Source organism: Bombina bombina, chromosome 2 (genome assembly GCF_027579735.1).
Source record: "Bombina bombina isolate aBomBom1 chromosome 2, aBomBom1.pri, whole genome shotgun sequence".
Lineage (NCBI taxonomy): Eukaryota > Metazoa > Chordata > Amphibia > Anura > Bombinatoridae > Bombina > Bombina bombina.
This window is the reverse complement of record NC_069500.1, coordinates 716,683,466-716,711,161: the sequence shown is the minus strand read 5'-3', so window position 1 is coordinate 716,711,161 and position 27,696 is coordinate 716,683,466. Positions and strand designations below refer to the sequence as shown.

Below are 27,696 nucleotides of genomic sequence, written 5' to 3'. Positions count from 1 at the left end.
ATTATCCTCATTTTTTCAGTAAATTTTGTCAATTTTGGAATTCATAAGCTATCAACACTGATCAAAATGTGACTGCACAGCTGTGTCAAAAAGGGAGAGGGAGAGATAGGGAAAGTTGGTTCTTGTTTGTCTTCACCTATGCCCCCCTCCCCTTTTCCTCCCTTGATAGTCCAACACATAAGTCACTGTGTGGGAATCATTCTTGGCTACTTGTTATTTACCTAAAAATAAACAAAATATATAAATAAATTGAAAAGAACGCAAATGCGCTGCAGTGCCTATTCAAATCACAAAGTGTAATTTATTGAATTTGCTCCACTCTTTATTTATTCCTAAGTAGTAAACACAATTCCTATTCAGAGAGTTTATTATGTTCTACTGCTAGCAAACAATCACAGCACACTTGAGGCAATTGTTTAGGTTCTTCCTCACAATTTTCCCATTACTGGGAGTAAGTACTAGTGGGACTATTTAATAGCCCAACTGCAGCCCATATCAATAACAGATGAGGTTTAATCGTCCAACACAAAAATTATTTAGGCTCAGAAAGGACATTCAATGTCATTTGCATAATGGCTTTGCTATCCCGCACACCTAACCCGTCGTGCATAAACAAGGCCCTGGGACCATAAATAATAATACATCATGACGTCCCTGCGTTTCTGGCTGTAATAGGAGCCACTCTTCGTTGAAATGATTTCAGTAGAAAATGGGCACAGTAATTTTTAAGACATGTGGCAGGCCACAAGGCACTAAATCTTTTGCAAGCACACACATATACAATAAAGAGACTGCCCCGTGAGCACAAAGCAGTGTGAATGAGAGATGGAAAATATTTGCATTTGCTGTTTAAATTGGCTTCTGCAATGCAAATGAAATGAAATAGAGAAAAAAAAAAAAAAAAAAACAAGAAGATTGAACTGATGTATCTACATGTGATTGTGTTAGTAAGGAGTATTTGCTGTGCATCATCTCTTTAAGTTTATAAAAACAGGGTGCAAAGGTAGGAAATGAATAGAGCACATTGTCAGGAGGAAGCTTCATGTTATGGATAGAGGGAATTCCCTATGATGACCCAAATAAATTATAATAAATAACATAAAGCAAAAATAGCAACCCTTCTAATTTTGGTTTACATTTTTTGTTTACGTTTTTTAACTCTGATTCCTAATTTGTTTTTATTTATTCAGTTTAGGGGACTATTTTGTTGTTTTTTGTGTTGATAAACAGTTAAATTACTTTTGGAATACAATTATTTAAAAAAATAATAAAATCATAGTATTAAAAAGCTGTGGGTAGTTGATACGTGGGGGCATATGTATCAAGCTCCGAATGGAGCTTGATGCCCCGTGTTTCTGGCGAGCCTGCAGTCTCGCCAGAAACAGTAGTTATGAAGCAGCGGTCACAAAGACATCGCCAGAAATCAACCCGATCGGGTTGATTGACACCCCCTGCTGGCGGCCCATTGGCTGCGAGTCTGTAGGGGGCGGCGTTGCACCAGCAGCTCTTGTGAGCTGCTGGTGCAATGCTGAATACGGCGAGCGCATTGCTCGCCGTATTCAGCGAGGTCTGGCGGACCTGATCCGCAGTGTCGTATCAGGTCCGCTAGAACTTGATACATATGCCCCATGGGCCTCTATTTAACAAAGTATGGCGGACCTGATCCGCATTCAGCATTGCACCAGCAGCTCACAAGAGCTGCTGGTGCAACGCCGCCCCCTGCAGACTCGCGGCCAATGGGCCGCCAGCAGGGAGGTGTCAATCGACCCGATCGTACTCGATCGGGTTGAATTCCGGCGGTCTGTCCGCCTGCTCAGAGCAGGCGTACAGGGTTATGGAGCAGCGGTCTTTGTGACCGCTGTTTCATAACTACTGTTTCTGGCGAGCCTGCAGGCTCGCCAGAAACACGGGGCATCAAGCTCCATTCGGAGCTTGATAGATAGGCCCCAATGAGTAGCTTCTCAGTAAAAGTGACACAGATAAATACAGTAAAGGAAAACATGAATGTGTATGCAATGCACAAAGTTATCAATAGGGTAATCTAGATAAATTAACAATAGGGTAATCTATATAAGGTCGACTGAAACTAATATATTGCTTAAAAAACTTTCCACAGCTTCGCTGCTTGAAAATTGCGGAATTTATAAAAATGTGCACCCATCCCCTCTCAGAGCAGCGAGTTGTGTGACCAGCGCTATTTAAATCAATGGAACCCTTTTTATCTTCTCCCCACATAGAACGAGTCTCACTGTCAAGAATACCTCCATCACAAAAAAAAACGCATTTATAATGAACAAATAAAAATGGGAAAAAAATAGACCCACTATATTTCACAAAGCAATCACATATTTTTTATGCTGAGAAAAAAATTCAAACCATAACTCAAGAATAGGCAAGAACATCCTTGAACACCATGGTCAGCCGTTACTTTATCATGAACAAGAAGACATGCAAATATTTAATAATTGACCCACATTGCAAACATATTTCTAGAGTGTTGTGGATGTCCTTCCTGTTGCTTCCTGAGTTGCAAGCAGTTTTTGTTTAAAGTGTGAAAAAACATGTTGGAGGCACTTAACGCAATTATGGGCCTGATTACAAGTGGAGCGGTATTTAATGCTCCAACTCGCACGCTAACTCCGCTAGAAGTAAGCGTTTTGCGTGCATTGGTTAGAGAGCATACTACAAGTTGAAAGTAAAACGTTATCGCTAACCCCATGCGCACAAAAAGACATCGCAAAATGTCCATCAAATTGAAGTTAAATTCAGTCTTGAGAAAGGCTGTGTCAGCTGAAACGCGTTGATTGACTGAGTTCCAGCATTGTTTGCTCCCATATTTCAACACCACTATACAGAGCGCTCTGTACCACTTTCATTTTTTTTTTAGAGTAACAACATCTAAGTGGTTTTGCAAGTCAGTGCTGCAACATTGTGTTATCCATTCACCAGAATTGTATCCAGTAATCAAAGTGATTGACGTTAAACTACCCGGTAATCCAGCTTCCTGATTGGCCAGAGACCTGTCACATGACCCGGAACATGCTGCTGCAGTACATGCTACAACGCTGTGCTAGAGATTTGCAAGCATAATCAGAGGGTCAGTATGTGGAGTCCCCAGGAGCCGTATAGGAAGTGGAGAAACCGTATATAAAGGAGTTTCGTGTTCCAGGTAAGTTTTAATAGTTAAAAACGAACTGGCACAAAGTTTCTTTTTTCCAGCACTCTAGACTGCTTACCACTATTTTGCCTCACATCTACGCAAATACTTTTGTTTACGAAAAAACTGTGAACAAGTTAAAGATTGCACAGCCAATCCCTCAACTTGCTCTGTTTTTAACATAACAGTTACCAAAAACTTTTAGCTTTCTTTGTCATCAAATTTGATGGATACTCTGTGACTAACACCAACTTAACTTCAATTTGATGGGCATTTTGCGATTAATATTTTAAATTCTGTACAGTTATAATTGTTTGTAAACCCATGAACCACCGGTGTTTTTTTTTATTTTTATTTTTATTGATATCATTGCTCTTGAATTTTAAATATATTTCTGCTTATCAATAAACTCATAAGAATATATATGCTTTTAAATGTGCAACCATTAGCATTTATATAATGTTCTACCTCTGTTAGCGGCTTTCATTGGCGCACCCTTTCCACTATCTTTTGTTGAAATGCAGGGATGAAAGCTTAGGAGCGTGCATGTGTCTGGTGCCCTATATGGCAGCAATTTTGCAAGAATGCTATCCATTGGCAAGAGCACTAGATGGCAGCACTGTTTCCTGCTATGTACAGTAGTTCTCACAACAACTATCTAGGTATCTCTTTAACAAACTGGAAACTTTGTAAAAAATGTATGTGCTGATTCAATAAAAAAAAAAATTGGGGGGTTTCATATCTCTTTAATCTCCCAGTGGGGGGTATGAGGGAGAGATGTATGTGAAATTGCTGCTTGTGTTTTTTCAATCCCCAGCCATAATAAGCATTTCAATAACTTACATAAATACTCCCAGGCTTAGCCCATTCTTATGGGCATGCCCTAGGTGATAGCTTTAATAACAAAACAGTTATTTCAAATACAGAAATACATATGAAGGAAAAAATTCCCATACATTTTGGAACACATTAAAAGGAAACTTATATTATAGTTTGGCGTCCCTTTAAGACTGTATTATAAAATATTAGTTATAAGTATTAAATTAATTCCAATGTAGTCTCATTATTTTGTTCCTATAATTTAACTTTGAAAATTGTGGGCTTTACAATTGGTGTTAGAAGTGCAGGTGTAGATAATATTCCACACAGTTCTTGGTTGCACAATTTAGTGATTAAATTATAACTGTTCGTAAGTGGCTTCAGCAGACAAGGAAACCTGGGTTCAAAAAGTGGCCCAGTGCTTTATAGACACTGAAACTTTCAAATTTGACTGTATATACATCTTTCAATCTAGCATTTATTTAGTTTTTAATGCCCTTAACATAGAATAATTGCTAAATACTAATATAGGAGTATGGTTATTAAAGATGCTAATTTTACAAGTTAAATCATTTACATACCATTCTAGATTTTGTAATGGGACAAACTGGGTTTGTATTCCAATCTCCATTCCATTCAGAATAATTGTTACCTAATATACATATTTTTTATGTATCCCCTTAATATTTGATTGGTTTTAATGTGCATGAAATATTGTATAATAGTAGGCACCTAAATATGTGTGGTCTTGACTTTTTCATTTTGTTTATTCTTGAGTATGTGTAGTATACACTCTTTATATATTTGCCATAGCTACAGAATTTATAATGTGCAACATATTATGCTAGAAGGCACTTAACTAACCTTGAATGACCTGCAGGTACGAGAAAATGCTCCATGACAGATCCTTTTTTGTAAATATGGGTCTTAATGAAATACAGTGGGGGAAGTCAATAACAGAATATGAAATACAACACTACAAATCAAGCAGGGAGTAATCAAAAATGAATTCTGTATATTTATAAGGTGATAAGAAAAACATTGTCAAGGAAATGGAATTATCCATACTAGGATAATAACTAAGTATTGTGATCTGTTGAAAGGTGTGACATGACAATGGAGTGGTATAAATACTGTATCAAATGAGTGGCACCAACAAGTATGATACATATATATTTTTATTTATTTATTTATTTTATTTATTTTTTAAAAGGATATGAAACCCATTTTTTTTTTTCATGATTCTGATAGAGCGTGTCATTTTTAACAACTTTCCAATTATGGTACTTCTATTATCTAATTTGTTTTGTTTGTTTGGTATCCTTTGTTGAAAAGCATGCCTAGGAAGTCTCAGGAGCTGCTGATTGGTAGCTGCACATATATACCTCATGTTATTGGCTCACCCAATGCATTCAGCTAGTTCCCAGTAGTGCATTGCTGCTTGTTCAACAAAGGATACAAGGAGAATGAAGCAAATTAGATAATAGAAGTTAATTGGAAAGTTGTTTAAAATTGTATGCTCTATCTGAATCATGAAAAACAAAATTTGCGTTTCATGTTTCTTTAACTAGATAATATTGTTGTTAAAATGTGTTTCAATATTTTATTTTATTTTGTGTAGAAGTTACTGTATATATACAGTATATATATATGTATATAAATCATTTTCTTCATTCATTTATGTTGTGATAAAATCTATATTTACATTTGATCATCATAGGCAGCTAGTAAATTATTCTTTACATATAAAATGAAGGCTATTCTTGACTTCCCACAAAAATTATTTAAAAACATGAGTAAAAATGCATTTGTTAAAAAAAGGGCCCTGCAGCAAGCCATCCTTCAAAGATAGGATCATCTGGAAAGCGAGTGCCCTCCATGCTTGCTTGTAAAAGTACGTGGACTTACCGAGGTTCGGCTGTGGGGCTCATGATGAAGAGCAAGTCGAAAATCGCGCCACTGAGTTGCAGAGCTGCCGGAAAACTCAACCTGTTCCAAACGTGGGAGCCAACGGACCTGCTGAAACCATAAGGTAATATTCAGAACCAGATCACCCCCACTGTGATCGTGTTCTGATTCAGCTAATTTGTGTATGTTGCTGAAGTATTAATATAATCATATGTATCATAACATGAATATAACATTGTGACATTATATATATATATAGATCACCCCCACTGTGATCGTGTTCTGATTCAGCTAATTTGTGTATGTTGCTGAAGTATTAATATAATCATATGTATCATAACATGAATATAACATTGTGATATTATATATATATATATAGATCACCCCCACTGTGATCGTGTTCTGATTCAGCTAATTTGTGTATGTTGCTGAAGTATTAATATAATCATATGTATCATAACATGAATATAACATTGTGACATTATATATATATATATATATATATATAGATCACCCCCACTGTGATCGTGTTCTGATTCAGCTAATTTGTGTATGTCGCTGAAGTATTAATATAATCATACGTATCATAACATGAATATAACATTGTGACATTATATATATATAGATCACCCCCACTGTGATCGTGTTCTGATTCAGCTAATTTGTGTATGTTGCTGAAGTATTAATATAATCATATGTATCATAACATGAATATAACATTGTGACATTATATATACAGTACTTGTGCAGTGCAGCTATAGTTACCATTAAAGGGACATTCCAGCCAAAACTGAATATCACATAGATTTATTACATCTTTGAATAGAAACACATTTGCAATATAGATGTATTGGTGAATAAGCTTCTAGTAAAAGTTATCACTCTTTTAGTCTTAGCATTTTTCTCTGCACGTGCATGTGAAACATAATGAGATATGCTCAGTGCACCAGCATTTTACATACTGCAGCTGCTTAGAGTGGGGCTTTTATGATGTCAGAAATTATGCAAATTGAGTCATTACCAGATGATACAATCACCTAAGGCTCTCTGAGCAAGTGCTGTGTTTAAAATGCTGGTGCACGGAGCATACTTAAATACACTGTTGAAACAGCTATAGCTTTTATTAGAAGCAGTTTTGCTAATTCATGTATATCACAAAAAAGCTTCTATTTAAAACTGAAATGCATCCATGTAGATTAAAATGTTGTGTAAAATACCATACATACATTTGTAATCACTGGCTGATGAACTACATGTCAAAGTCTGAACGTTAAATGTTGAAGGGTCTGTTGATCAGAGATCATTATTTTGTTCATGTGAAATAAACAATACAGCTCTTTTTATTATTCCAACTCAGAAATTCATCCAACAGAAAGATACGTTACTAAACTTATGTCATAAAACAGAGATGAACAGTGTGTAGACATGCTGTATGCTAATAAGGTTAAGTGACTTAGCAGGGTATCAGAAAAAGGGTTCTTATAACCTCATTACTACTATGGAAATTCATTTACTATATATATTTGGGTTGATTACAATCTTGAGCATGTTTGATAGATAATAGTATTTTCAGTGTGTTTGTCCAGTGATCACAATCCCCAAATACTCCTGCTATTTATACCCCTCAATTTAATTAAATTATTACCTTCTAAATGCAATACAAAATTATTTATTTTCATTTTAAAAAAGTTTCCAATTTACTTCTATTATTACATTTGATTTGTTCCCATTATATTCTTTGTTGAACAGATGCTTAGGTAGGTGTCTGAAGCACTACATGGGATGGAATAGTGCTGTGATACAGTGTTCTTGTAAATAGATAATATTCCTTAAAAACTGTTGGCATGTAGTGTTCCAGACATGTACACACGCCTGAGCTTACAACCCTGCTTTTCAACAAAGGATACCAAGAGAACAAACACAATATATTAATAGAAGTCAATTAGAAAGTTGTATGCATGCTCTATCCGAATCATGAAAGAAATGTTTTAGGTTTCATGCCCCTTTAATGACAAAAAAAATGTTGAGTCCTTCAATTTAGTGATTAAAAAGTTGATTGAAAGTTGATTGATCCCTTTTCATAGTGTGTAATGATGCTAACAGGTGACTGCAATTAGTCTGTTGTGCTCAAAAACAAATAGATATTGGTGAATGTCTTTGTAAGGGATTTAAAAAAGGTGCATTATCAATATGGTGGACATGTGTGTTTGTTGGATTGTGGATTTGGTTCATTTTTATTAGATTTAAAGTGCTAATTATTTTTTTCATTGATTTAACCTATCTTTTTGGTTACATTACTTCTGAATATCATCCATTATGGTGGGGATAATGTCAGTGGGATTAGCCCATGCTAAAAAAAAAACAATGTTCCATTTGAAAACTTTTTGGAGTACTCTGTAACAATTAAAAACGAAAGTGTTGTCTGGAGGTTTATCAAGTCCTCTTAAGTGTGGAATTATATAAGAGAAAAATGTCTCTAAATGTGCAGTTCGGTATCGAGAATTTGGTTTGTGGTCGTGCAAACAGAGACGCGGACATGTTAAGTACAGGACTATTTTTCAGCAAACTGAATAAACAATTAAAATAGCTGATTATGATCAGGTCAAAATAAAAAAAAGGGTCATCTGCATCTCTGGTTTATATATATATATAGGAGTGTGCATTAGGAAGTTTCGTAAGCTGTCAAATGCAGAAGGAGGTGGGCGCTTGCGGTCTTTGGCTCTTTCGGCACCGGATTTCTTCTTATGAAAGTACAATACACAAAGATCTGTGCAAATCTAGATCTTTGTGTGTTGCACTTTCAGAAACAGAAATCCAGCTCTGAAAAGAGATAAAGGACGTGAGCGGCCGAATTCTTTCACATTCAGCAGCTAACGAAACTGCAACATGCACATGCCAAATATATATATATATATATATATATATATATATATATATATATATATATATATATATACACAAAGTGACAAGGATGTGGCACTGTAAAACTTTCTCTAATTTAATGTGCTCCCAGTGATCAGTTTTTTCTGCTCGTGTATATAATTGCTTTGTTTACAAATAGATCCTTTACCTTTATTTTGTAATTTTAAATATCTGATTTTGATGGTTGGAAATGCCACCTGTAATGAAAATGTAAATGCTGCAATATTGGCTATGGAAAAGCTAAGTAAACAAAGGAAGATAAATCAACCTCTCTGTGGGAGATAGAGAGGTCCCATCACATTTGAAAGGATGTTCCTGCAGCTACTTTGAAAATAATTAACTATTATCAGCTGCCTGAGTGAAATGTCCCTTTAATTATATACTTAATATTTCTGACCATTTAATATCTGAGCATGTTAATGAATGGAATATAGCAAACCGAGGCAGTAAAGTATTTTGTTTTGTGTTATGAAAATGTAAAAAAAAATGATGCTTACAGTGTTTCACTTTCAACCAATATAGCTATTTGAGTTGCCCTTACCAGCCAATCAGCAATCAGTCCTTAGAGATGAGTTTTACATAAACATACATCTCATGTTAGTTTCAAAATTAATTGAAACAGCTTTTTTTTAATGGAAAAAAACGTTAACGTATAAACAGTCATAATTTGTGTTAATGATAGTTTTTCAAGTATAATGTCCTTTTAAATATACTTATAAAATGTAGCAATCATTTTATAACAATTTTATCAGTTAGAAAAGTATTAAACACAACTGATATAGCTAGAGATAAGCAAAATATGTCCTATCCATAGGTTATTACATGGAAAATGTCTAAAAGTTTACTTGTTTTGTTCAGCAAATAAAACTACAAACATAGGTTCTATAAGAACCAATCAATGGTTAGGAAGGAAATATTTTATAGCTGTATATTATGCTGCTGCAGATTCTGAAAAAATAACACTATAGACACCTAATTTTCTTCACAAATTACACCAGAATTACAGGATTTAACTACAAGTGTTTTGTTCGCCATGATTTAAACAATTACCATTATTATTGTCAATCCCTATATCTTCTCAAGTTTGGAGATCAGACATCCAAAAACATCAAATGGGACTAGACAACCTTAGTATAAAATGTTTATTAGAGAGGCAGGAGGGAAACTGTCACTCAGGTGTTTGTCACAAAAAAAAATATTTTCAATATTTCTAGTAACCATTTTTTTATTCCCAAAAATGATTGGAATAAATATGGTTATTGTGGTGCATTAACTTATGCTTATGTACAACTCAATATAATAGTAAATTGTTTTTGTCAATATACAGCATTTGTTTTCTTTTTGTGCTTTTGTGCCCCTTGAAAAAAAAAATTGAACATTGAGCGAGAGAAGCTTTTAGAAAAAGAACATCAGGATTTTTTTTTTAAAAAACTGTCAGAGTGAACGTAAAACAGATTGGGTTCTGCTCAGCCATAGATACCGCTAATCAAAATTGGAGCACCCACAATTCTAAAATGTGTCAACAAGCCATCAATTTATAAAGTTTTTTTTTTTAAATGGCAAATGAGAGGGAAAGGTGGTAGGTACTAGAAAGCACCACCAAAAGAGTACCTGTTTCAGTCCTGTATTGTGGTTTTGTGGGAACCTTTACTTGCACCCCGGTCTACAGTAACCTTGTGCTAAGAGTTGTTATTTTTTAGTAATAGAGAGCCATAGCCAGAAGATATCCCATACGTAAAAATAATTTGGGAAAGTGAATAATAGAGCTGAGTTTCACAAATTTTGCTCTGTGTAGAACCCCGATGATACACTAGTGTAATAAGGAGTTTCACAATAAAACTGAGCCTAAAGGTTTCTCCTTGTGAAAAGTGACAAAACAGCAAGAATGTAGCATCCAGCCACTGGTTTGAGGAGCAGATTTTTGTTATTCTGAAGGAGTTGTATGGTTCAAGTGATCATTTGCACAGTACATTTGCACAGTACATTTGCACATTGAGCAAAATACTTGACAGCGCTATGTGCAAATGTGCTGTACAAACAAACGTTTTAATGTCTATGTACCCTTTGCACAAATGAGCAGTCACCAGCCTTGGGTAACAGAATTAGAAAACACACTGTCGGAATTAGCTACCAACATCTTAAAGTACCCATGCGCTAATCTCAACAAAGTAGCTAGTTTCAACAGAACACCGGCAAATGGGGAAAAATACATTTCTCATAAAAAAAAATCTTCTGCTTATTTGGAATTTAGAGTAAGTGCTAGTGCATTGTCTTTTTGTTATGCACTTGGTAATTATGCCATAATTTAGTGGTCCTTTAAGAATTTTTTTTTATTTATTATTATTTTTCCCCAGCTCTACAAACTGTGGGCCTCTTCTTCAAAATAACTTTTGATATGTAATTTCTCTATATGAATTACATAACCATCAGCTCTTAGTATTCAGTGTTATTTATTATAAAGAACTCAGTGGTGCAAGAAATTACAAACTGTTGCTAAAAATAACTGAATAATATTGATCTAGTTATCAGTTTATAATATGGTTGATATAAAAATTCACACACTTATACTGAAAATGAGCAGGTCCTGCATTAAAACTGAAGTTCATTAAGTAAGCCAGCAGGCCTGTTTATTTTGCTATAGATTTATCAATCTTTTTTTTCTCTATAGTTAAAAAAAACTGCAGGAGGTTTGTCAATAGTGCCATCCCAGTGCATAACTAACATTCTAATTTTTTAATCTATTTTCTGATATCAGAATTCTAATTGTTTAATATTATTCTCCATATTTATTAAATTGGAATTCACCACATGATAATTCACATGATGAAAAATATTTTGCCACATAATATGAAGCCTGAACTTAAAATATTTATGAACAGTTTATATGAAATAAATAAAATATGATAAATTAAAATGTATAATACCCAATAGCAGAATTTTTTTTTTTTTAATACGGGCACAAATAGCTAACTTATGCCAGAAACTATTAATGTATAAAATATTGCAGCTCCTTCTCACAGACACAAACACTTAAACAAAAGATCCTTTCAGAGGCACTAAGGGCCTTATGATCAAAACCTGGTTGGCATGACGATAAATAACACCAAGGGCTGGTTCCATGTATTAAGCAGCAAATGCTGCCATGGTGCCCTTGCAGGTCAGGGTCGCTCATGCAAGCCTGCTTTCCACAATATAAAAAACAGCGGTCATCCAACCACTACTTCCCACAATCTCTGCCACCTCTGAGTTGGCGGATAGAAATCAGCTCAAACACGTTTGTTCTGGATGATTAACAGGCCCTTCTCTTGTGCGATTAGTCAGGTGAGAGAAGGGTGTGGCATTACACACAAGAGTGAGTGTGCAATGATACATATGGGCAGCAGACAGGATCTCAAGTTGGGAATGGGCTCCATTTAACAAGCTGTGGATGGAGCTTTGAAGCTCCTTTGGTGCAGGTTCATGTGAGCGAGCCTGCAGCCAATAAGTAAGAAGCCGCGGTCATCAGATTGCTTATTGCTGCCCGCTAGCCGCAAGTTTCTTAAAGGTAGCCCTAAGTCTTTATTTTGTTTTAGCAATACAGTGAGGCCTCGGTTTACGAATTTAATTCGTTCTCCGGGTCGTTTCGTATTGCGAAAAATTCGTAAACCGAAACACGTTTTCCCATAGGAATGCATTGAAAATCAATTAATGCGTTCCGGAGGTCCGAAAAAATTCAAATAAAGTGTCCAAAAAATGCTCCAAAAGGCTCCAAAAGGCTTAACAACTTGCTGCAAATGGCTCCAATGTCTCCAAAAGGCTCCACAACTTGCTGCAAATGGCTCCAAAAGGCTTAACAACTTGCTGCAAATGACTCCAAAAGGCTCAACAACTTGCTGCAAAATGGCTCCAAAACCTCTCCAACACCTCCACACTGGTACCCAAACTTCATTAATTCAATCATACTTGAGTATGCAGGGGGCACAGGGGCCACTGGTTTCGTATTGCGAAAAATATTCGTAAACCGAGGGGGCAAACCGGCATTTTGTTTCGTATTGCGAAAAAAAATCGTAAACCGAGTCAATTTTTCTTCAAATTTCGATTTCGTAAACCGAAATTTCGTATACCGAGTCGTGCGTAAACCGGGGCCTCACTGTATATAGTAATGTATGTGTCTCTCCTTCACATCAAGAACCTGCATAGCTAGATAAACAGTTCTCAAGCTAAAATTTGTCTTTCTAAAATTCTTAGAGGGACCTCACAGTACTGACAAGACTTCTTAGGTAATCTCACCAGAGCTGAGACCTTAAGATCATCTGGCCCTTAGAATGAGCATGTTGTACAGAACAGCACTGACAAAGCCTGAACAAAGGTGAAACAATTGTTGGCTTTGCTTTTCTTAACCCCAGGACCAGAGTTGCAGTTTTGTTACCGCTTTACCCTTGGACCAGATTCACTGCTCATATGTGCTATATTGACCATAGTTGACTCTCCTGATCAACTTATGGCTTTTGATGACTGCTCCAAACCCTGCTCCAAACCTTGGTCCAGTATCACCAAGGGTTGTTGTGCTGGTATCTCCCCAGTTTCTTAACAGCTAGGATTGGTTTAGTGATCCGTCTGCCGGCTGCGTTGGGAACTTCCTCTAGAAAAGTAATACTGTGGTCTATTTATGGTGGTCTATTAATGTGTATTAACTGACTTCAATGGATGGAGGCTTCATTGTACCCCTGTGTCTCTTTTGTGTAAAAAACAGTGGGAAACGTGATCCATACTGAAGATTTTCAGAGTTGGAACTTTTACCCTACTGATTCCAGAGTTCAGCAGAGGAACCGGCTTTCCGAGTTGATGTTTATCTCTGCACACTTCAAGAACCGGTATTCTCTATTCAGGAGTTTATTTTTTGTAACATTTATATACACTTTTTGTAAATACTGATTTATATATCTGTGCATATACTTCTGAATTATATCTCAGCAGTATTTATAACAAAAATGTTATTGAGGCACGATGCTGCTATAAAGTCCCTGTGACAACTTCTTTTTCTGTTTGCATGTTTGATTATAGGACTTTAACACTGGTATTAATATAAACTAGTTTGCCTGCCCATTTATCCTTTAGCCCTATAGATTCTTTTGTGAAGTGCATTGCATGTCATTTTCAAAAGTTTTTGTTTTTTCATTCAAATCCTTTCCATATCATTTGAAACCCTAATAGCATAGCCCATTTATCTTACATTTCTCAAATGTAAAGCGCTGCAATCATTTTCCTTACAGCTTACACTTTGACACTGGTATCCCATGCAATAAGAAAACACATTTCCACTAAATTTTCAAATGATTTTTTTTGACATTTCAATTTTCACACTTTGGACCTATTGAAAACCCATGTTGGCATTTCTCGAGTTGCGCTTCTTCGTTGTTTGTACAGCTGTTTTCAATGTTAAATTCTTGCGCACACTTAGTTAATATATATTAATTATTAATAAACATTTTTTTTAAATAAAAAGTTACTAACATAGTTCAAATCAACTGTATAAACTTGTACACAAATTAAATATGATCATGAAGTTAATTTATGATTGCAGCGAAGTGTCTCTAAACATATTAAATATGAAATGACTCAAATAATTAAATAATAATTAATTGTGCATACGTCATGAATTAATTCAAGGCACTAAGTAAAAAATGCACATTATAACATATTATGTAGTCACCATGAATATTGAAAAAAATAGCTGCTATGTTTTGGCCATTGTTATTATTATAGCTCATGAAGAGCTATAAAAAATAGCTGCAATAACCCATGGTAAATCCAACAATACTCCTTTTTCTTACAGGGTTTTTTTTTTGTTTTGTTTGTTTTTTAATGTGTTAAACTAATATTGTTATATCATTTTCTAAATAAAACTGATTATATAGACATGATTTTTATTTCAAAGAACAAAATATCCCTCTTCATATCTAAAATATTATTTAACTCCCCCCTGTGTAGTATATGAAGGTATAAGGAAGTTCTGAGTTACCCCTTTCCCCATCAAGCACTTTGCTGTACAATAATGCTGATGATCAAAGTTAATATTATGATTATCTGTATCATAGAATGACGTAATTCATCATAAAAACATATAGCTTAAATGAGAAGCCTCATACCTCTCTGTATAAGGTTAATATGGGTTCACTTTCTCCAACTGGTGTCTAGTCGACCAATTGATGACCTTTTCCACATTGATCACTTGCATTCTAAGGGCGATGTGGCAATTTGTTTCCACTTTCAAGTGAGTGGTTTCATACTCTGTTTGGTAAAATGGCAGCAGGTAAGGACTACATTAAAGACTCCATTATTCTCACCAGATTTTACCAGCTGTCGCTGAAGGTCATAATCATGTTATCAACTGCTTCTTAGAGGAATGTTCAAAAGCCCATGGCCTTTACATTAAGAATGATTGGGAAATGTCACTCTCTCCAAGAATGTCCGTATTGCATGTGATATCATTGAGTACAGTGAGCTCATGATGCTCTGCTGGTGATCTTCAGTCCATCCTAAGTATGCCAGTACGGCAACAAACAGTAATGTACGTAACATGGAATCATCCTTCAAATTGCAGAAAGAATGCAGAGGACAACTCCCACAAGATTTATAAATGTGTGATGTATGACTAAAAATACAATATATATATATATATATATATATATATATATATATATATAGAGAGAGAGAGAGAGAGAGAGAGAGAGAGAGAGATTGAGAGAGATAGATAGAGAGAGAGAGAGAGAGAGAGAGAGATTGAGAGAGATAGATAGATAGAGAGAGAGAGAGAGAGAGAGAGAGAGAATACCAAGAAACAGAAATACAAACAGTGAGCACCATATATAAATGTGTTTGCTACAAGACTAGATTTTTTCATGCTATTTGTACTTATCTAAGTGTTTAAGAGTACAGAAACTGATTGACAGTAAATCAGTATAAAGGTTGGACATTCTTTGCAGGTCAAAGGCAGCAACTGTCAATATCATACAAAATCATTAGAGGAACATTAGCTGGTTGAAAAAAAGGCCCATCTTCTATCATTCAATGACATACAATACTAGCATTACAAATGAGGCAAAAGTAAGTTAGTTATCCTACATTTATCCTGTTCTCTTCTTATCCCCTGCTAAGACCAGTTAAGGGGACACTCAAGTCAAAATTAAACTTTCATTATTCAGATAGAGCATGCAATTTTAAACAACTTACAATTTACTTCCATTAACATAATGTGCACAGTCTTTTTATATTTAAACTTTTTGAGTCACCAGCTCCTACTGAGCATGTGCAAGGATTCACAGAATAAGCGTATATGCATTTGTGATTGGCTGATGGCTGTCACATGGTACAGGGGGAGTGGAAATAGACATAACTTTTAAAAGTGTCAGAAAAAAATCTACTACTCATTTGAAGTTCAGACTAAGTGCTATTGCATTGTCTTGTTATCTTGCATTTGTTGATTATGCAAATCTACTGTGTATAACAGTTATCTTTGATCTGATAATAAAAGTACTACTATTGTCCTCATAGTCATTATTTGCACAATTAATTTTTTATATCTGTTCTTAATTGTTTTCAATGCAAGAATTAGAAAAGGGAACTTTATGGTGGCTTATTCTCTAAAGCAATCTGGTGAGATTATCTATGGAGTCTTGTCAGTAATGTGGAAATTTTTAACAAGTGCATAATAAAAAGACAATGATTTAACACCTAGGCCCCTATTTATCAAGGTCTAGCGGACCTGATCCGACAGTGCGGATCAGGTCTGCCAGACCTCGCTGAATACGGCGAGCAAAACGCTCGCCGTATTCAGCATTGCACCAGCAGTTCACAAGAGCTGCTGGTGCAACGCCGCCCCCTGCAGACTCGCGGCCAATGGGCCACCAGCAGGGAGGTGTCAATCAACCCAATCGTACTCGATCGGGTTGATTTCCTGCGAAGTCTGTCCGCCTGCTCTGAGCAGGCGGCCTGGTTATGGAGTAGCGGTCTTTGTGACCGCTGCTTCATAACTGCTGTTTCTGGCGAGCCTGCAGGCTCGTCAGAAACACGGGGCATCAAGCTCTATTCGGAGCTTGATACATATGCCCCCTACTCTGTATTTCAAATAAGCATTAGATCTTTTTTCTGACAAATTAATTTTTCTCCTATTTTCCGCCCCCCTGTATCATGTGACAGATATCAGCCAATCACAGAGTAGTATACTTATACCCTATGAGCTTGTGCACATGCTCAGTAGGATCTTGTTCCCCAGAAAGTGTGTATATAAAACTGCTGCTCTATCTGAATCATAAACGTTAATTTTGATTCTGGTGTGGAGAGACCCCGAAATTATAATATAATGCTAAAAAAGGCTTTCTGTGAATTCTCTCCACACCAGTGAGATTCTGATAAATAGCCCCTAGGTTAGAAACTAAAATTTTAAATTTATTTTTAAAATATTTAAACAACTAAAATACACATTCTATTCTCAGGCTAATTATTGCTTTGAATACATCATTATATCTAGCATTTAGTAACTGTTAATATATATTCTATAATATAATATAATTTTATATATAATATTTAAATAGCGCACCTTAAGAATAATAAGTTCTCATGTGGGCTAACCCAACATGTTAAGATCTAAATTGAGAAATGCGATGCATAAAACACATATTTTACATTCCTATGTTTTTCACACAGAAAATAATTTACTTTTTATTATTAAATATATCTGATACTGTTCATGTAAAATACATATCTATACCTAGATATCTATAAGAATAGACATGTATTTAAGAATAAAAAGGACATTATTCTGTAAGTGAAGAACATTGCAATGTTAAATATGCACAGTTAATATAGAGTAAAACACATATAAATACATAAATACATATGTGTACACATATAGACATATATATGTGAATCAGAGCCCTTTGCAGTTAAGTAGCTGAAAAAATCAAATCATTTTTATGCAATATTCATATTTAATAAAGTGTTTGCGTTTTTATTGTAAATATTTTACATTCCAATGTTCTTCACATAGGGAAATATGTTCTCATTATTTTTAAAAAGATATTCTAATATATTTACATATATATATATATATATATACCTATATATAATTATATATATATATATATATATATATATAGTTAAAGATATATATTTTACCAAAATGTCATCAGATATATGTAGAAGTATGTTTTTATGAATAAAAAACACTGAAATGTGAAATATTAATATTTCATGTCAGTTTAGCACACTTGAGAAAATGCAATCGGTTTGCGCACAAGGTTTTATTTTTCAACTTTTCGCGTTCCATTGAAGTCTATGGGAGAATATGTAAACGCAATCTTGATATTGTAAGTTCATTTTTTTGTATGCATCGAGTTAGCAAAAATGTTTTACTTTCAACTTGTAATGCATGCAACATCCAACGTGCAAGAAAACTAATTCAAGCGCAGTAAGCGATCGAGTGATAATTAGTGCTCCACTCATAATCAAGCCCATTGTAGGTATAGCACAGTGTGGAAAAACAATAACATAGTTTAAAGACTTGAGGTCAAGGCCAGAGCTAACATAATAAATTAACAACTCAGTAAATGATAGAAAAAAAATCTCAGTCCCTATAGACAAACCATTTAGATACATGCATGATGAACAAATGACAAAGCTTTTCATGACAATCCCCAAATAGCCAAGAAGGACACAGAGCTATCATTGCAGCCCAGAAATCAGCATCTTAATGTGGATACATTTCTTAAAAAAAATCTATGCTGTTTAACCCATGTCGACCTATGAACTTAGTAGAAGGTCATGTTGATGACACAATTTTCCCAGCTGTCTTTCTGTCTTTGTCAACCCAATTGCAGGCCCATAGCCGTTTCTATTTTGTACAAGTATTGATCTGTTGGCAGCGAAGGGCTGGATAATTAGCCAGGAATTAGGGTTTCTATTACAGCCAAGAGGCTGCCCCAGCTGATTTATCACCTGAATAATTTACTGTGATTGAAAGGAAATTAAAATGAACTCCATTTGACAACTGTGCGCTTTTATGGGTTTTAGTGAAGACTCAAAAGCCAAATTAATAGCCTGTGTTGCTTAATAGTCTTCTGAGAGTAAATATGGAAGGATTCTATGCTTCTTTTTTTTTTTTTTTTAAAGGGAGCAAAGACATGTGCTTCAGTTACATAAATCAGACACATTACAAGATATAAGACTTACTTTATGCTGTAAATGCATTAAAACAAACTGATGTACTACTAGAAATTGTAGATAGATATATAGATAGATAGATAGATGATAGATAGATATCTAACAGATAGATGATAGATAGATGATAGATAGATAGATAGATAGATAGATAGATAGATAGATAGATAGATAGATAAATAAATAAATAGATAGATTTAACTGTGTTAAAAACTATACAACAAATAACTATAACTGATTTAGTGCAGATTGTTGTTATTACACAATTATATACATGTATGTATTGAATTGGCTAATACCTAGAGATTTGTTTGGCATATTATATTTAAGTTTTGTTAATTAACACTAATAATGTTTTTATACTTTGGCTATTTATTCTTTGAAGTTCTGTCTTGGATAATTATATCCAATTGTTCCCCATATTCATTTTTTAACATAAGATCGAAAGATGTTTCTACAAAATTCACCATAAAAGATATAATGCATGGAAAACATTGAGAGATACTTGAAATGTTTTGAGACAAGATAACAATAGACAATAGAAAGAACAATAGAAAATTCTCTTAATGGAAATTAATAAATTGATGAGGGACTTGTATGTACTTTGAAAGGGATATTAAACTCAATGATAAATCCTATATTTAAAAAAAATTCTGTAATATACTTTCATTATTTATTTTTCCCCTTTTCCTGTAATTCCATTCTGAAATTGTGAGCTTTTCAGTTTCTGTTAGAAATGGTAGTGCAGAACATTGTTATATTCCACACAGCCATTGGCAGCAACTATTTATAACTCTCCCTAATTGGCCACAGCAGAGAAGGTAACCTAAGTTACAACATGGCTGCTCCCATTAGTTTATAGATGCTAAAACTTTACACTTATTGTGTCAATATTTAAACAGTTAATGAAACTATAAAAAATACGTCTACATGTTATTTTCAGACTAATCTTTTCTTTGAATGCATCATCCTATCTAGTGTTTGTTTAGTGTCCATTTAAGGTCAAGTCAGTAGTAAAAGTTACAAGTAAATGAGTCAATATTTCTCCCTTTTTTCTTATACCACCTTACTGGAAATTCAAAGAGCTGCTTTATTAACCCCTTAATGACCACAGCACTTTTCCATTTTCTGTCCGTTTGGGACCAAGGCTATTTTTACATTTTTGCGGTCTTTGTGTTTAGCTGTAATTTCCCTCTTACTCATTTACTGTACCCACACATATTATATACCGTTTTTTTCGCCATTAAATGGACTTTCTAAAGATACCATTATTTTCATCATATCTTATAATTTACTATAAAAAAAATTATAAAATATGAGGAAAAAATGGAAAAAAACACACTTTTTCTAACTTTGACCACCAAAATCTGTTACACATCTACAACCACCAAAAAACACCCATGCTAAATAGTTTCTAAATTTTGTCGAGAGTTTATAAATACCCAATGTTTACATGTTCTTTGCTTTTTTTGCAAGTTATAGGGCCATAAATATAAGTAGCACTTTGCTATTTCCAAACCACTTTTTTTCAAAATTAGCGCTAGTTACATTGGAACACTGATATCTTTCAGGAATCCCTGAATATCCCTTGACATGTATATATATTTTTTTAGAAGACATCCCAAAGTATTGATCTAGGCCCATTTTGGTATATTTCATGCCACCATTTCACCGCCAAATGCGATCAAATAAAAAAAAAAAGTAAAATTTTTCCAAATTTTAGGTTTCTCACTGAAATCATTAACAAACATTTTGTGCAATTATGGCACAAATGGTTGTAAACGCTTCTCTGGGATCCCCTTTGTTCAGAAATAGCAGACATATATCGCTTTGGCGTTGTTTTTAAGTAATTAGAAGTCCGCTAAATGCTGCTGCACACCACAAGTGTATTATGCTCAGCAGTGCAGGGGTTAATTAGGGAACTTGTAGGGAGCTTGTAGGGTTAATTTTATCTTTAGTGTAGTGTAGTAGACAACCCCAAGTATTGATCTAGGCCCATTTTGGTATATTTCAGGCCACCATTTCACCGCCAAATACGATTAAATTAAAAAAAATAGTCAACTTTTTCACAAACTTTAGGTTTCTCACTGAAATTATTTAGAAACAACTTGTGCAATTATGGTACAAATGGTTGTAAATGATTCTCTGGGATCCCCTTGGTTCAGAAATAGCAGACATATATGGCTTTGGTGTTGCTTTTTGGTAATTAAAAGGCCGCTAAATGCCACTGCGCACAAAACGTGAATTATGCCCAGCAGTGAAGGGGTTAATTAGGTAGCTTGTAGGGAGCTTGCAGGGTTAATTTTAGCTTTAGTGTAGAGATCAGCTTCCCACCTGACACATCAGACCCCCTGATCCCTCCCATAGAGCTCTCTTCCCTCCCCAACCCCACAATTGTCCCCGCCATCTTAAGTACTGGCAGAAAGTCTGCCAGTACTAAAATAAAAGGGTTTTTTTTTTTTACTTTTTTTTTTTAAGCATATTTACATATGCTGCTATGTAGGATCCCCCCTTAGCCCCCAACCTCTCTGATCCCCCCCAAAACAGCTCTCTACCCCCCCCCCCACTGCCTTATTGGGGGCCATCTTGGGTACTGGCAGCTGTCTGCCAGTACCCAGTTTGCATATAAAAATGTTTTTTTTTAATTTATTTTAGTTTTTTCTGTAGTGTAGCTCCCCCCCCCCCAGATCAATCCCCCACCCCCTCCCAGATCCCTTAGATGAGTTCCATTACGTTTTATTATTATTATTTTGTACAATAATATCCAAAAGTTTCTGTAGTGTAAGCGGTTCCCACCCGCTCCCTCCCCGTGCACGCGCCCTCCCGCCGCCCCCTGTGCACGCGCCCGTGCGCCTGTGCGCGCCCCCGGCGATCCTGCCCCCGATCCCGTCCCCCTCTCTGACTAAGAAGCCATCGATGGCCGCCCACCCACCTCCCATTTACGCTCCCACCCACCAACGAATGCGGCCATCGATGTCCGGTGCTCTCTCTGCACCGGAGGGGAAAAAATTGTTATTGCAGGATGCCTCGATATCGAGGCATCCTGCAATAACCGGAAAGCAGCTGGAAGTGATCAGGATCGCTTCCAGCTGCTTTCCAAACCGAGGACGTGCAGGGTACGTTCTCAGGCATTAACTGCCTTTTTTCTGAGGACGTACCCTGCACGTCCTCGGTCGTTAAGGGGTTAAAGGGACAGTCAAGTCCAAAAAAAACTTTCATGATTTAAATAGGGAATGTAATTTTAAACAACTTTCCAGATTACTTTTATCACCAATTTTGCTTTGTTCTCTTCATATTCTTAGTTGAAAGCTAATTCTAGGAGGTTTATATGCTAATTTCTTATGGCTAGATTACGAGTTTTTGTCGGTAATGGTGTGCGGTGCTAAAAAGCCTTTTTTTCTCACTGCTCACTTAAGACAACGCTGGTATTACGAGTTTTCTTCAAGCCGGCATTAGCCTCAGAAAAGTGAGCGTTGAGCAAAATTTAGCTGCACATCTCACGTTGCTTATGGTAGCAGTAAGCTGGGTGAACGTGCTCATGCAAGATTTCCCCATAGGAAACAATGGGGCAGAATCATCTGAAAAAAAAACTAACACCTGCAAAAAAGCAGCGTTCAGCTCTTAACGCAGTTCCATTGTTTCCTATGGGAAAATAAAAAATATGTCTACACCTAACACCCTAACATGAACCCCGAGTCTTAACACCCCTAATCTATCACTTATTAACCCCTAATCTGCCGCCCCCGACATCGTCGCCACCTGCTTTATACTATTAACCCCTAATCTACCACTCCGGACACCGCCGCCACCTACATTATACCCTAATCTGCTGCCCCTAACATCGCCAACACCTACATTATAGTTATTAACCCCTAATCTGCCGTCCCCAACATCGCCGCAACTATATTAAATTTATTAACCCCTAATCTGCCACTGCCAACGTTGCCGCCACTATAATAAAGTTATTAACCCCTAAACCTAAGTCTAACCCTAAACCCCCCTAACTTAAATATAATTTAAATAAATCTAAATAAATTTACTAGCATTAAATAAATTATTCCTATTTAAAACTAAATACTTACCTATAAAATAAACCCTAAGCTAGCTACAATATAACTAATAATTACAGTGTAGCCATCTTAGGGTTTACTTTTATTTTACAGGCAATGTTGTATTTATTTTAACTAGGTACAATAGTTATTAAATAGTTATTAACTATTTAATAGCTACCTAGTTAAAATAAAGACAAATTTACCTGTAAAATAAACCCTAACCTAAGTTACAATTACACCTAACACTACCCTATAATTAAATTAATTACCTAAACTAACTACAATTAATTACAATTAAATTAAATAAACTAAATTACGGGGGGGAAAAAACTAAATTACAGAAAATAAAAAAGAAATGACAAATTTTTAAACTAATTACACCTAATCTAAGCCCCCTAATAAAATAAAAAGGCCCCCAAAATAATAAAATTCCCTACCCTATACTAAATTACAAATAGTCCTTAAAAGGGCATTTTGCGGGGCATTGCCCCAAAGTAATCAGCTCTTTCACCTGTAAAAAAAAATACAATACCCCCCCAACATTACAACTCACCACCCACACACCCAACTCTACTCTAAAACCCACCCAATCCCCCCTTAAAAAACCTAACACTAACCCCCTGAAGATCACCCTACCTTGAGACGTCTTCACCCAGCTGGGCACAAGTGGTCCTCCAGCCGGCAGAAGTCTTCATCCGATCGGGGCAGAAGAGGTCCTCCAGACGGCAGAAGTCTTCATCCAGGCGGCATCTTCTATCTTCATCCTTCCGGAGTGGAGCGGGTCCATCTTGAAGATATCCGACGTGGAGCATCCTCTTCTTCCGACGGCCGACGACTGAATGAAGGTTCCTTTAAGGGACGTCATCCAAGATGGCGTCCCTTGAATTCCGATTGGCTGATAGAATCCTATCAGCCAATCGGAATTAAGGTAGGAAAAATCCTATTGGCTGATCCAACCAGCCAATAGGATTGACCTCACATTCTATTGGCTGTTCCAATGCGAGGTCAAGCCTATTGGCTGATTGCATCAACCAATAGGATTTTTCCTACCTTAATTCCGATTGGCTGATACTTGTAATTTAGTATAGGGTAGGGAATTTTATTATTTTGGGGGCCTTTTTTATTTTCTGTAATCTAGTGTTTGTTTTTTTCGTACTTTAGTTTATTTAATTTAATTGTAATTAATTGTAGTTAGTTTAGGTAATTAATTTAATTATAGAGTAGTGTTAGGTGTAATTGTAACTTAGGTTAGGGTTTATTTTACAGGTAAATTTGTCTTTATTTTAACTAGGTAGCTATTAAATAGTTAATAACTATTTAATAACTATTGTACCTAGTTAAAATAAATACAAAGTTGCCTGTGAAATAAAAATAAACCCTAAGATGGCTACAATGTAATTATTAGTTATATTCTAGCTATCTTATGGTTTATTTTATAGGTAAGTATTTAGTTTTAAATAGGAATAATTTATTTAATACTAGTAAATTTCTTTTGTTATATTTAAGTTAGGGGGGGTTAGGGTTAGACTTAAGTTTAGGGGTTAATAAATTTAGTATAGTGTCAGCAACATTGGGGGCGGCAGATTAGGGGTTAATAAATGTAGGTAGGTGACGGCGATGTTAGGGATGGAAGATTAGGGGTTAATAAAATTTAACTAGTGTTTGCGAGGCGGGAGTGCAGCGGTTTAGGGGTTAATATGTGTATTAAAGTGGCGGCGATGTCCGGTCGGCAGATTAGGGGTTAAAAAAAATATTATAGTGTTTGCGATGTGGGGGGGCTCGGTTTAGGGGTTAATTATTAGTTTATGGGTGTTAGTGTACTTTTTAGCACTTTAGTTAAGAGTTTTATGTTACGGCGTTAGCCCATAAAACTCTTAACTACTGACTTTTAAATGCGGTAGGAGTCTTGACAGGAGAGGTTGTACCGCTCACTTTTTCCAGCAATCCCATAGAAAAGATAGGATACGCAATTGACGTAAGGGGATTTGCGGTATGCTAAAATCACAGAAAAAAAGTGAGCGGTACACCTGTACCTGCCAGACTTGTAATACCAGCGGGCATTTAAAAAGCAGCGTTGGAACCCCTTAACGCTGCTTTTTAAGGCTAACTCCAAACTCGTAGTCTAGGCATTAGACTTTGAAAACTGCCTCTAATCTGAATGCATTTTGACCACTAGAGGGCATTAGTTTGTGTGTTTCATATAGATAACATTGAGCTCATGCACGTGAAGTTACCCTGGAGTGAGCACTGATTGGCTAAAATGCAAGTCTGTCAAAAGAACTGAAATAAGGGGGCAGTTTGCAAAAGCTTAGATACAATGTAATCACAGAGGTAAAAAGTGGATTTATAAAAATGTGTTGGTTATGCAAAACTGGGGAGTGGGTAATAAAGGGATTATCTTTCTTTTTAAACAACAAAAATGTTGGTGTTGACTGTCCCTTTAACTAGGCAAAAACATAAAATAAATCATACAGTCATGCTTTGACAAGAGCAGTTTAGAAACTGACCTGCTTACTACTTCCATCTCCCTCACAAACAGATTCAGACAAGAGGCATGCAAGGGCAGGTCACATGACTTGCTAAATCAGAAAGTAGCAGTCTGACAGCAGTGTGTGATTGTGCCAGAAAGAACAGAAAAAAACTACATTTCTTCATGTCCCCAACCTCCAAAAGAAAGAAAACAAGAAATGACTTATTTTCTCTTTATATACTTAGATTACAGAACCATTAAAGGCATATTAAAAAAACCTCTTGTGCTTATCCCACACTCCCAAGACAGGCTAAAAAGTAAATTATGTGACCTCTTCTTCCTTCAAAATGCTGCAAATCAGTAGCTGGTTCAAGGAATTTTGCTGCATTTTAAAGAAATCCTGTATTAAATAATTTATTTTTAAGGCTCTTTTTTCTTACATTTAATGTGCACTGGTGCTGAAATTAGCTATAAACCAGATTTTTCTAAAGGTTTATTTAGAATTCAGGGAAATGGCTATGAGAGAGTATATATTAGATGAACAAATCAGTTCTACAGATACTCCTCTCTTGTAACCTAGAATCAGAATAAGAATAAATATTCTATGAGACACAATGATGCAGATCCATCAGGAAAAATTAGTTTTTTTAATACAACCAAGTTTCACATGTATGTACATTATCCCATATTTAAAAGGACAACTGTCACTCCTAAGGCAGGTTGGATTCTCTTTAAACAGCATTACAAAATAGATTCTTATTGTATAACTGTGCATAGTCTAGTCAAACAATGTATTGTTTTCACACAAGATTTAAATTAGCTGGAAAGAGAGCAATAGATGGGATTATTTTGATCACAGTTTATCAGTTTCCCAACTTCAGTCCTCAGACTACACTAACAGGGCAGATACTCAGACTGTCCAAAGTACAGCACAAGCGGTATAATCAGCTGTTAAAGGGACAGGAAACCCCAAAAATTTATTTCATGATTTGGATAGAACATATAATTTTAAACAACTTTCCAATTTACTTCTACTATCAAATTTGCTTCATTATCTTGTTATCCTTTGCTGAAGGAACAGCATTGCTCTACTGGCAGCTAGCTGAACACATCTAGTTAGCCAATCACAAGAGACAAATGTGTGTAGGCACCAATCAGCAACTAGCTCCCACTAGTGTAGTATATGTGCATATTATTTTTCAACAAAGCACATTTGAAAATAGAAGTTAATTTAAAAGTGTCTTAAAATTGCATGCTCTATCTGAAGCATGCACATTTAATTTTGACTTTCCTATCTCTTTAAGTAATCCATGTTTTATATGCATGAATCATCCTCATAAAATAATTGAAAGAAACTTATAATATTACTGATGTCTTTACAAACCAAATATGTAATAAATAAAAAATATGAGACACAAAATGATAAATTATGATATCCAGAATGAAAATGGTTTGCGTCACGAACAAACTGACTACCGTCTTTGCTAAAGAATCACTAGCCTAGACTCATTATAACCCCCTAGAGAAACTAATTTCTCAAGAAAAAAAATGTTTTTACAGCAACAATGCAACTTGATAATTACAGAATCTATGAAGATTTGTACCCGCCAGCTACACAGCTGTAAGATGCAAATTTAGTTCCATTATAATCAAATGAGACACCCCTATCTGGTAATTATTCACTATTTAGTGCATAGAACAAAGACTACACAAAAATGCCTTCAAAACTTTATAAATCAAAAATAAAAACTCTCTGTATAAAATAGTAGTACACTCTAACAAATACAAAAAAATAAGAGAAATAAAAGAAAAAGAAAATGAAACAACCTCTTCATATTTAAAGAAAAGACAAGATACTTCAGAAGGGCAATAACGTTTTTTCAAGGAATTTTTTTTTTTTTCAAGAAAAAATCCCAATCAAACCTCTAGAACCCCTCCCCCATGAAACACCCATGACCAGCCTTCTTGAAACACAATTTATTCTATTCAGCAAGACACTTGGGGGCGATTTATCATCGGTCTGTCAGAATCCGCTCAGCATACGCTGTTGGCATTTATCATTGCACAAGCAGTTCTTGTGAACTGCTTGTGCAATGCTGCCCCCTGCAGACTCGTGGCCAATTGGCCACTAGCAGGGGGTGTTAATCAGCCCGATCGTATGAGATCGTGCG

At 35.5% G+C, this 27,696-nt stretch overlaps 1 protein-coding gene across 1 annotated transcript in view; it reads right to left on the bottom strand.

Moving 5' to 3' along the window:
• Nucleotides 1-27,696, bottom strand: part of PAX5 (paired box 5) — a 328,473-nt gene that overhangs the window by 162,925 nt on the left and 137,852 nt on the right. The window contains 1 exon segment of the mRNA XM_053700643.1: nt 5,885-5,995. Within this exon segment, the coding sequence (XP_053556618.1) occupies nt 5,885-5,995 (111 nt within the window).